This window comes from Nicotiana attenuata, chromosome 3 (assembly GCF_001879085.1).
Source record: "Nicotiana attenuata strain UT chromosome 3, NIATTr2, whole genome shotgun sequence".
NCBI lineage: Eukaryota > Viridiplantae > Streptophyta > Magnoliopsida > Solanales > Solanaceae > Nicotiana > Nicotiana attenuata.
The window spans coordinates 24,840,573-24,852,586 of NC_031991.1; the positions used below are offsets into that span (position 1 = coordinate 24,840,573).

The 12,014-nt window shown below is 37.3% G+C and overlaps 3 protein-coding genes across 3 annotated transcripts in view; all 3 read right to left on the reverse strand.

Moving 5' to 3' along the window:
• Window positions 3,588-4,184, reverse strand: LOC109224552 (flowering-promoting factor 1-like). Its single transcript, XM_019389114.1, has one exon. It carries the CDS (start codon window positions 4,157-4,159, stop codon window positions 3,824-3,826), a length of 336 nt encoding a protein of 111 aa, XP_019244659.1. The 5' UTR covers window positions 4,160-4,184; the 3' UTR covers window positions 3,588-3,823.
• LOC109223417 lies at window positions 7,519-10,248 on the reverse strand. Its single transcript, XM_019387718.1, has 2 exons — window positions 9,817-10,248; window positions 7,519-9,320 (listed from the first exon to the last, which is right to left on the reverse strand). Exons 1-2 carry the CDS (start codon window positions 9,910-9,912, stop codon window positions 7,932-7,934), a joined length of 1,485 nt encoding a protein of 494 aa, XP_019243263.1. The 5' UTR covers window positions 9,913-10,248; the 3' UTR covers window positions 7,519-7,931.
• LOC109223416 (callose synthase 9) overlaps window positions 11,246-12,014 on the reverse strand; it is a 42,941-nt gene continuing 42,172 nt past the window's right edge. Inside the window, exon 52 of the mRNA XM_019387717.1 lies at window positions 11,246-11,730. Within this exon, the coding sequence (XP_019243262.1) occupies window positions 11,494-11,730 (237 nt within the window). The 3' untranslated portion in view covers window positions 11,246-11,493. The remainder of the gene's footprint in view (window positions 11,731-12,014) is intronic.

A 12,014-nucleotide genomic window follows, 5' to 3' on the forward strand; every position in this document is an offset into this window, starting at 1 on the left:
AATTCATGCAGATTACATGGACTAGCACAAAAGAATTTGGGAATCGTCTTAAATTCCTTTTTTATGACCCCCAAAATGCCAAAAAATGAGGAATGGTCATGGATATGCAGTGATAATTTTTCATTAGGTCATTTTTTATGGCGTGAACTATAGCACACAAAAATTCAAAAATCATCCTGAATTCCTGTTTTATGATCCTAAAACGCCGAGAAACAAGGAACGGCCATGCCGAAGCGATGACGATTGTTGATTAGGTCGCTTTTAAGGGCCCGCAAAATTTTAGTGGATTCAGGACTGGTCGCCCAAATTTATGCAGATGGCGTGGACTATAACACACAAAAATTTGGGAGTCGTTCTAAATTTCTGTTTTATGGCCCTAAAACGCCAAAAAATGAGGAACGTTCATGACGAAGTGATAACTATTGTTTATTAGGTCATTTTCAAGTCGCTCCGCAAATTTTTAGGAGATTCGGGGCCAGTCGCCCGAATTCATACAGATGGCGTGGACTATAACATGCAAAAATCTGAGAACCGTCTTGAATTCATGTTTTATGGCCCTAAAACGCTAAAAATGAGGAACGGTCGTGCGAAGCGATGACTATTATTAATTAGGTCATTTTTTATGGGCTCGCAAAATTTTAGGAGATTCGGGACCGGTAGCCCGAATTCATGCACATGGCGTGGACTATCCCATATGAATAGTTGGAAATCGTTCTGAGTTCTTGCATTATGGTCCAAAAACACTAAAAAATGAGGAATGATCATGGCCATCAATGAATATTGTTCATTAGGTTATGTTTATGAGCCTGCAAAATTTAAGGAAATTCGGTACCGGTCGCCCGGATGCATGCAGATGGCGTGGGCTACAGCACACAAAAATATGAGGATCGCGCGAAATTCCAGTTATGGCCCTAAAACGCCAAAAAAGAGGAACGGTGATAGAGAAGCGATGAGTAATGTTCATAAGGTTGCTTTTTATGGGCCCGCAATATATTATGAGATTCGGGACCGGCCGCCCGAATTTATGCAAATGGCATGAATAATAGCACACGAAATTCTAGGAATCTTCTTGAATTTCTATTTTATGGCCCTAATACGCCAAAAAAATGAGGAGCTGTCATGGTGAAGCAATGCCTATTGTTCACTGGGTTATTTTTTATGGGACCGAAAATTTTTAGGAGATTCGGGGTCGGTCGCCCGAACTCGTGCAGATTGCTTGGACCATAGCACACAAAAATTTGCAAATCGTTTTGAATTCCTGTTTTCTCCTGTTGAGCCGAGAGTCTCCTGGAAACAGCCTCTCTGCCCATTTCGGGGTAGGGGTAAGGTCTGCGTACACTCTACTCTCCCCAAACCCCACTAGTGGGATTTTACTGTGTATGTTGTTGTTATTGTTGTTTTGAATTCCTGTTTTATAGCGCTAAAATACTAAAAGACGAGAAACGGACATGGCGAAATGATGAATATTATTTATTAGGTCATTTGATGGGCACACAAATTTTTAGGAGAATCAGGGCCGGTCGGCAGAATTCATGCAGATTGCGTGTACTATAGCACACGAAAATCTAGAAATCGTCTTGAATTCTTGTTTAATGGCCCTAATACGTCAAAAAATGAGGAAAGGTTATGGCGACGCGATGACTATTGTTCATCAGGTCTTTTTTATGGGCCCGTAAAATTTGAAGAGATTCGGAGTCGGTCGCCCGAATTCACGCAGATGGCGTGGACTATAACATACTAAAATTTGAGATTCGTATACCAAGTAACGGTGAACGGTCATGGCGAAGCAATGACTATTGTTCATTAGGTCATTTCTTATGGGCCCGCAAATTTTAGGAGATTCGGAGTCGGTTGCCTGATTTCATGCAGATGGCATGGGCTATAGCACATGAAAATCTGGGAATGATCCTCAATTCCTATTTTATGGCCCTAAAAAGCCAAAAAATGAGGAGCAGACATGGTGAAACATTGACTATTGTTCATTAGGTCATTTTTATGGGCCCGTAAAATTTTAGGAGATTCAGGACCGGTCACCTTAATTCATGCAGATGGCATGGACTACAGCATACAAAATTTGGGAATCGTCCTAAATTACTATTTTATAGCCCTAAAATGCCAAAAAAGAGGAACGGTCATCGCGAAGCGATGACTATTGTTCATTAGATCATTTTTTACCACTTCGCAAAATTTTAGAAGATCCAGGGCTGGTTACCCTGATTCATGCGGATTGTGTGGAGTATAGCACACGAAAATCTAGGAATCATCCGGAATTCCTATTTTATGGCTCAAAAACGCCAAAAATGAGGAACGATCATGGTGAACGATGGTTATTGTTCAGTAGGTCATTTTTATGGGTCTGCAAAATTTTATGAGATTCGGGACCGTTCGCCCGAATTCATGCATATGATGTGGACTATAACACATGAAAATCTGGGAATTATTTTGAATTCCTGTTTTATGGCCCTAAACGCTAAATAACGAGAAACAGTTGTGGCGAAGAAATGATTATTGTTTATTAGCTCTTTTTATGGGCCCGCAATATTTTAGGAGATTCGGGGTCGTTCGCCTGAATTCATGCAGATGGCGTGAGTACACGAAAATCTAGGAATCGTCATGAATTCCTATTTTATGGCGTGGATATTAGCACCCATAAAGTTAGAAATCATCTTGATTTCTTATTTTATGGTCCTAAAATGCCAAAAACGAGGAACAGTAACGGCGAAGCGATGATTCTTGTTCATTAGGTCGTTTCTAATGGGCCCATAAAATTTAGGCAAGATTCAGCGCCTGTCGCCCGAATTCATGAAGATGGCGTGTATATTAGCACACGAAAAAATTGGAATCATCCTAAATTCCAGTTTTATGGCCCAAAATGCCAAAAAAGGAACAACTGTCATGGCGAAACAATGACTATTGCTTATCGTGTCATTGCTGATGGGCCCAAAAAAATTTAGGCGATTCAGTACTCGTCAAATTCATGAAGCCGGCGTGAACATTAGCCCATAAAAAATTGGAAATAGTCCTAAAATCCTGTCTTATGGCCCTAAAATGCCAAAAAAAACGAGGAATAGTCACGGAGAAGCAATGACTATTACTCATTAGGTCGTTTCTGAGGGGCCCATAAAACTTTTAGGCAATTTATAGTTCATCTCCCGAATTCATGAAGATGACGTGGTAGCACACGTAAAATTAAAAATCATCCTGAATTTCGGTTTTACTGCCCTAAAACGCCAAAAAACCAACATGTATAAAAAGTAATAGAAAAATACATGTGGAAAGAGTCGGTGCATTTATTTACGAAGGATCGGAGAAAGAAAGATCTAATTCTGACTTTATAGAGTCGGTCCTACTTCTTAGGATTACGTGGGAAGAGAATTTATCTATAGAGGAAAAATTCCATATGACTGTAAGACTGTTCATAATTGGTAAGGGCACCAACACTGCATAATACAGTAAGTAAAGTAATTGTAATGACTTTAATTGGGACAAACCGTTACAGAGTGAAGTGAAAAAGTAACAGACACAACTAACTTTTATTCATTATAACGAACATACATAATGCAAAGTGGCTGCTGGACAAAAAAAAACACAAGGCATCCACATAGGAAATTTATTATATATCGCATCCAGAGGCGAATGCAGAGCATAAATTTATGCATAAAAATTCATTAAAATTATAATAAATTGTAGTTACGAATCCGTAATATCAAAAATACAACGGGTTCAATGATAAGAACTTTAAAGGTTGAACCATAAAACTTAATTCGCCTCTGATCACATCGACTTTGACTGAGGCGTAATTATTATTGTTGTTGTATGATGTTTAGATATAGCGAACATGAAAGATATGACGGGTTTTAAAGACAATATCGTACATTTGAACTGTGTTAAACTTGGCAAAGTCCTTAGGAAGAGAGATTGATAAGTCAGTAGGAGTTTTCTTGTGGAATTGATAAGAGTCAGGATCATCTCCATAATCATACTTTTCCCATCCCAAATCAGTGAGAATTTTCTCAAGAGAGTTATAAGATGAGACAATTTCTTGTGTTGGTAAATGTACCAAAACCTTTCTTTTTCTCCCAATTAATTGCTCTTCTTCTGTTTGGTTTTCAACCAAGCGAATAACCCCAGTATTCTTGGATAACCAAATTCCTGACATTTTGTTTTAAAAAGATTCAAATATAAGTATGTGAATGGTTAGGAGCCCCGAGGGCTCGGGAGTGTTTCGGAGGTTTTTCGGAGTGGTTTTAGACTTATAGAAATTGCAGGTTTCTGCTGTTTAGTGCCCAGGGGTTTTGTTCTTCGCGTTCGCGTGGGCACACTCGCGAACGCGTAAGACAAATCTCCCAGGTGCCCAAGCTTCCTCTTCGCGAACGCGNGTTTTTACATATTTTTTGAATTGCTAATTATGTGATTTATAGTCCGCAAGTATTGGCTGAGTTGGTTGGATGAGTGATTTGAGACTCGTGATCGATTCCCCTACCAGCAGCCTCCTTAGTAAGAGCTCGTCGCACCGGACGTGCTTAGTGCGGTTTACATCTTCTTGTATAGTTTGCGAGCTATTGCATCATGAGCAGGTTACCCAGTGCTCACCTGAAGGGAAGCGGCTGCGGGTTTCCCTGGGAATTTTCCAATTAAAAAAATTATTGTGACTTAATAGTACGTTTTACGAAATTTTTTAATATGTAAATTTTATTTTAAAAAACTTTCAATATATGAATTTACAGGTTGAATTTAAAAAGTTTGACTCTAAAAATCCAAATGGTGTCAAAAAAAAATTAGAAAAGTGGGAGTAATATTTAAAGGTAGGTGATAGATAAGTTTGTTTTATACTCCATGTATTTGGAGTAGAGATTTAAATATTGGGGGAAATCGTGAAGAGATAACGAATCTTTAGAATATAAATTTTTTTTAAGCCATAAAATTTTAAGTACCATTTTTGTGCGTTTGGTCAACAACGTGCTTAACGCGGTCACTTTGGTTATTAATTATATTATATGAGAAAATGATCTATTGATAATTCCCAACACCTTTTCTCTAATAAAGCTAATCACTTTAACTTATTCAAATTCATATTCTATTACCTTATGCACATTTAACTAGAAAAATATTCCCCACAAAGTAGAATGCTAAATTCTATTTACCATCCTTTTGCTAAAGAAAGTTAATCACATTAAGTAGTGCAAGTATTCCCCCACACCCAAAAGGATGTGGTGTACCGGATGGAGCTGCTCTTCCCTTAATCAGAAATCTCGAGTTCGAGCTCTGAATATAAAAAAATCCTTGGTAGGGAACGCTTCCCCCCGAATAAGGCCCTACGCGGCGCGAATTTGGGTGATAGTTGAGCTCCAATATGAGTACCGAACACTGGGCGGGAACAAAAACAAAAAAAAACAAGTATTCTTCCACATGGCAATGTGAATTTGGAAAAACACAATAAATACAAGTGGCTCTGAACTTGCCTCATTTTCTTCTTCTTTTTTTTCCCTCAACTCTATGTACCCTTACTTCATTTTTGTACTTTCCTCTTTTTCTTTTCTTTTTTGCTTTTTTTTTTTTTTTGCGGCTGCCTTATTCAAACACATTGAAATATTAAATCCAAGATTGCTTTGCCACAAGGCAGCTTAACAAACAATAAAGTTAAACCCGAATAAGGAGGTGCCCTAAGCAGTAGCCGCAAGTGAAAATAGCACGGCATAGCTAGTTTTCAGAACGGTAAATAAAAAATAGTCAAGTCATTAAAAAATGATTATTATTTTGCTGAAACACGAAAAGTTCCAACATAATATGCTGGATTATGGAGCGGCAGACCTATGACACACATGAGGAGTCACGGGCACCCGTAAATATAAATATATATATGTATATATATAGTAATAACGTACAATGCAGATTTTGGTAGAATATAAAAGTGCAACCGCGACCTTCAAATCCTGGATCCGCCTCTGCTCCTGCGTATAAACTTCCAACATATTATGTTAGAACTCCAGCACGAAAAATTCCAGCATAGTATGCTGGATTATGAAGCTCCTCCATTTGAACTTCCCACATATTATGTTGGAACTCCAACACATTATGAAATTCCAATATATTATACTAGAATCTCATATGTAAAAAATTCCAACTCCAACATATGCTGGAATTTTTTCAAATTTTTAAGGTTGTTTTTTTGCTCAAATTATATCTTTACGCGAAAAAGTGACTAAATTTCGATTACTTTTGAAACTGTGTCTATTTTTTTCAATTATCAATTGTAAATCTGGCTATTTCTGATTTTTTTTCCCTTTCCCTTGCTGCAACTGATTCTCCCCAGAAATACATGTATGAATTTTAGAAAAAGAAAAAAGTCAAATACAATATATTAGCACGCAATAAAGATTGAGAAAATATCTGACAACATAGAAATTGCTCAAAACTTCATCAAGAATCCGCTATACTGGCAATGCATTTCCTCTAACATCAACAAAAACTCAAACAGATAATCCATTATACCAGACCGTGAGACATCAAACAGTGCACTAGATTAATATAGGGTTTCAAGTTTCTACACAGCTATTGGCTTAAAAATTACATTTCATGAGCAAAGAGGATTGAGGATAAGAACATTTGACACAACAACAGTCTTTTATCTCTTCAGAGAATCCAAGAACTAACCAAATTGAGCACTTGTTCATCCACATCAAAGAGGCCAAGCATATGCCCCTGAGACAGCCTGAGACAGGAATGTAAATGAACTAGCATGGAATAAGGCAAGAAAGCTAAATAAATACTGCAAACAAATGTATATATCACTACAGAATTAGAGACACATAAACATGCTAATTACAGACTTAGCATTGTAGTGAACGACTTATTAACTTAATTTACAATAATAGATTCGACTTACCCTCCAACTCTAGACATGGATATCTTGATAATCACAAAATTTTCATCAGGACTTCACCATAGCCAACTCAGAGAGCTGCTAAGGTACATTGAATTTTGTCACCTACTCTAACCATCAAAGTAACCCTAGGAAGCAAATTACTTTAGTTTCTGGTAGAAGGGATGTTCGAATTCTCATCTGAAGCAAGTTGCCAGATATAGTTGCGTAGAACACTTGTAACTATCCACGGGCTTCTGTAGATTGATCTTGCTCCATCTTTAATCATTGATTTCTTGCTTTTCAACCAGTACTTCGCGGTAGTCAGTCAGAGAGCTAGAAAACAGCAAATATTTCTAGTGTAACTATTAACAGTAATTACACTACAAAAAAGAAGTATTTTTCGGAACTACTTAGAGAAGTTTAAGACAGGCAGCAAATTTAGGTTCCAGCAAAGACAATCTATTCTCCAGTGAGAGAAGCTGCCAACCATCTCAAGGGCCTGGAGGGAAGTAAAGGTTGACTTACTCGAGCAAAGAAGCACAGACCTGCAAAACTTAAACTGATACGCAAGCACTGTAACTCGCACTTTAAAAATTCATAAGTTGCACAGTTGAAATTACCCAGAAGAGACACATCTTTGCCAGACGCCCAGGTTAAAGATATGCAGAATGATTAACAGCATATGAAACAGTTTATATCAAAAACCCCAAAGTTACTTCCACGATTATTACAGTCTGATATGATGTACTGAGGAAGACTCAAAACTAATTTACTTCCTGCAAACAGCTCCAAAAAACATAATTTTGGAAAAAAGAAAATATTAAAAAAAGAGACCAGAAATGACACAGTACGCAATAATGCTACATCCTATGCACTTGTAGAAGGTCTGCAATCACAGCATACAGAACATTATTTCTCTAGATGTTGCCAAAAGGAAAGCTAAAGTTTATGTACTCTAACTCCAGATGAAATGTCAGCCACATTGCCAGAAAGAACTTCACAGAAAAGAGACTTACATTACTGAGGTAAACTTAGACAAGTCACCATAGTAAATACTCTTCTCTGATCATTCATTTCCTGGTTCTTCATCTTCTGTATTTGTCTGCACAACAGCTTCAGCATCAGGTAGAGAAGCCTCCTCCATAGTTTCATCTCCTACGCCTGCATTATCTGATGACTCAATGTTGTTTTTATCATCTTCATTTCTTTGAGTAACCTCAACCTTGTTCTCATCCCTCACATCCGCATCCTCGTTTCTTTCACACTTAATACCAGCATGTGCAATGCTTTCGTTTTTAGGAGGTTCATCATGCAGAGTAAGATTAAATTCTTCATGTCCCTCCACTTTCTCCTCCTGTGCAGATTCAATATCCCCATCATTTGCCTTGTCTTCCTCCGCTTTCACATCCCTGTCTCCTCCTTCCATGTTCTGTTCAAGGAATTCCACATTATGATGTTCTGCAGAATCGGACTCTCCATGGCTTTCACTCTCCTCAGACTCATTCTCCACTACCTCCTCATTAATCTCGTCAAATCCACAGCCCTGCCTCTCAAGACTTTGCAGCCTCCTCTTCAAATCACCAAACTCTCTCTCCATCAAGAACAGCCTCTCCTTCAATATCAAATTCTCTTCCTCCAACTGAGCAATATGTGAATCCTGATCATCCACACGGTTCTCCAAAACATTGCTATACTCCACACCACTAGAATTCGGGTAAATCATCTCGAACCGGCTCAAGTCATGATCCAATCGCCTTTCTACCTCCACATGTTCTTCCACATCACTCTCGCTTGATCCTCCCCCCTCTTCTTCCTCTTCTTCCTCGTGTAATTCCATCTCATGTCCTGGTGATCTCAATCTAATCAAACCCTTCATCGATCCATACCCATCAACCCCCCACTCCTCCTTCGCCATATCCACCAATACCTCCCTCGACGGAGAGAAATTTGGGGTTGGCAACACTGCCGGAGTCACAGGACAGGGTGACACCAATGAGGCAATACCACCACTCTTCTTTGCCCTAATAATAAATGACGTCGTGTTCCTGGGAGCAAAAGGGGCACCCATATTGTTGTTATTATTATTATTATGATAAAATTTCTTCTTAGGGAAAAATCTCCTGGCCTTTAATCTGTTCTGATTTTGCAATTCATTAAGTGTTGGTGGCTTATATCCACCACTAAATCCTCCAACATTTCCATCACCATTAAGATACCCAGAAGCCATTATAGCCTTTTCTTTTCTCCTCCCACTATCCATCCTCTTATCATTCTTAATTCCCTTTTTACCCTTCCAATTGTTCCTAGGTCCTAAGTTTTTCGACAGCTTTCCTCCGGCAACAAATCCATGGCCCTTCATAACATTAGGGTTCTGAAACTTCATCTGATCAATTGTCATTGTCGGCGGCCAAATCCCATAGCTCCGATTCATCATTGATGGTTGCTGCTGTTGCATCTGTGAATGAAACTGAGGGTTTTAGATTGAGTTTAAGCTGTGCACTGACGATGTAATAAAATATTTACACAATCAGGTAATTGCAGATAATTTATTTAATAGAACTCTATTTAATGCTGGAATTTTCATGAATGCTAGGATTATCCTTTACTTGAGACATGTCTATCGGAAACAACCTCTCTACCTTCACAAGGTAGGGTAATGTCTGCGTATTGTTGTTGATTGGTTAATCTTTAATAAATGGTAAGTAACACTAATGGTGTACAAAATTCATTTAAGTTGTGCGCAATGATGGTGTATAAAATATTTACACAATTAGGTAATTGCAAGTACACTCTATCTAATAGCATTGATTGGTAACCTTTAACAAATGGTAAGTACTTAATACTGACGGCATAAATTTCATTACAATATTAGTGCATATAACTAATCTAAACGACGCAGTATTCATATAATAAGAAGCAAATTTAAATTAATCAATTTGATTAATGATTACCAGTTGTTGTTGAAGATGTGGATTCATGATCTGAGATTGACTCATACTCATCATCACTTGTTGTTGTTGATTCATCATCAATCCTTTTTCGTTCATAATCAACCAAAATCAAAATCCTAACCCTAGAAAATCAAACTGAAGATCAAAATCAGAACCTCAAAAGCCCCAAAAGGTATAAAAACCGCTAAACCAACGACAAAATAATCCAAACCCTCACCTTTCAAAATTATTGATTAAAAATCCAAAAAAAACGAAAAACGAAAGTCGAAATAATTCAGAAAAAGTTATAGATATCTATAGATTTTTTTTCTGAATTATTTATATCAGGGAACAAATTTAGAATATTTTTAGAAAATTTAAGGATTTATTTTGTTGAGATTTATTCTTTCGGATTCTTCAATTATAGAGATTATTACTATCGCGTTTAGATGATGTGGTGAGGAAGAAAGTAGAAAATAATAGGTGGGAGGGTATATATAGGGAGTTAGGAAGATGATGGACGGTTAAGATTTCCTGGTGATAGAGGACTAGTTGGATGAATGCCACGTGGTTATAAAATAGAAAACGATTCTCTCATTACAAGGAAGTCCAACTAGATATGAACATGACAAATGACTTCAATGAAGTTTCACAAGCTTAACTCTATACACCCCTCCCCTCCCCCCCCCCCCCCTCTTTATAGTAATAAACTCTATCTCAAAATTGTTTTGGGAGTCAAAAAAATTATTTATAAATATTTGACTAATATTTACTACTCTCTCCAGTCCACTTTAAGTGATTTTTTGGCTCTTTTAAAACACATATTAAGGAATTCACTTTTTAGCATTAATTAACAATAAAATTGACCATATTAACCTTAATTTGCTCATTGAAAATATAACTACTCCTAAGCTCTTTACTCAAAGGGCAACTTTGGAAAAAAGAAATTAATTCCTTCTTGATATCTGAAAAAAATCAAATATTATGAACCACAAAAAAAAAAGCCAAAAAATCACTTAAAATGAACCGGATAGAGTATTATTTTTAATTGGTATGATGATAATATGACTTAAGATTAAATGAAGAAGTCAGGACTCATATACCGATCCCAATTTGTTTGGAATAAAGCATAGTTGTATGACCTTTAACTAGTCAAATTTATTAGTGCAGTGTAATGAATACGTTGTAATCGTGACTTTCGGTAATCAAATTGATTAGTGCAGAGTGTCCTATTCTGCTTTATTACCTTCCACCTTAAGTTGTAAATTTGATATTGCTGGAGAAATCGACCAGTCTACATTAAGTTTTTGTTCCAAAAGGCCAAATTTTGCACTAAAATTATTTCCATTCTGCTCAAATCCGAAGAATATCATTTTCATATTACTGTTCGGTGAAAACAGATAACTGTAAAGCAAGAAAAATCCCGCTATTCATATATGTGCAATAATCATCGGGGGAAAAAAAATCTGTTGCTCACTATATAATAGATTACTATGCCAAAAATAGTCAATGACAAAATCCTAGACCATTATCTAATATCACTTATCTGGTATAGCTAAACATATCTGAAAACTATACACAATAACTTTACAACGTATGTAAATGAACAAAAGACACAGCTCAATAATAACTTACTAACAAAAACTCCTAACAATAAGAACTACTCTTCTCTGTACCAGATCAGAGGAATATGAGATATTATAAACCAGTGTTCGGATTGTTTCCAGCAAGGATGAGAGATATCTCCAGCCCTCGACTGAACGCTTGGTTGAACATAAGCCGGGTTTGAAATGTTGAAATGAAGGGAAACCAAGAAAACAAGGCAATTGGGATGAAGATGAGCATCCCCATACCAGCATCGTACAAACGAGCAACTGAACGGAAAGACTTCCACATCCCCATTTTCTTGATTAGAGGCTTCCATGCTGTAGCAATCTGTCAAATGATGATACATGCATTTGCCGGAAATTAATACAGTCCAGAAGGGATAAAGAAAGATGTGAACAATCAAAAACAAGATTTGTAGGCAAGGTATAATGTCCTGTTCTCAGTGAACATCAATGGATATTGTTTACCACTTGGCAGGGAAGCTTGACTTTATCCTACTTTTAACTTTTAAGGAAGTTCCTTCAAGAGAGCAGGGCCAGAATGGGTTTCTTCCCATCCCTTTTTTTTTTTTTTTTAGGGGGGGGGGGGGGGGGGTTTGGGGGGGTAGGGTG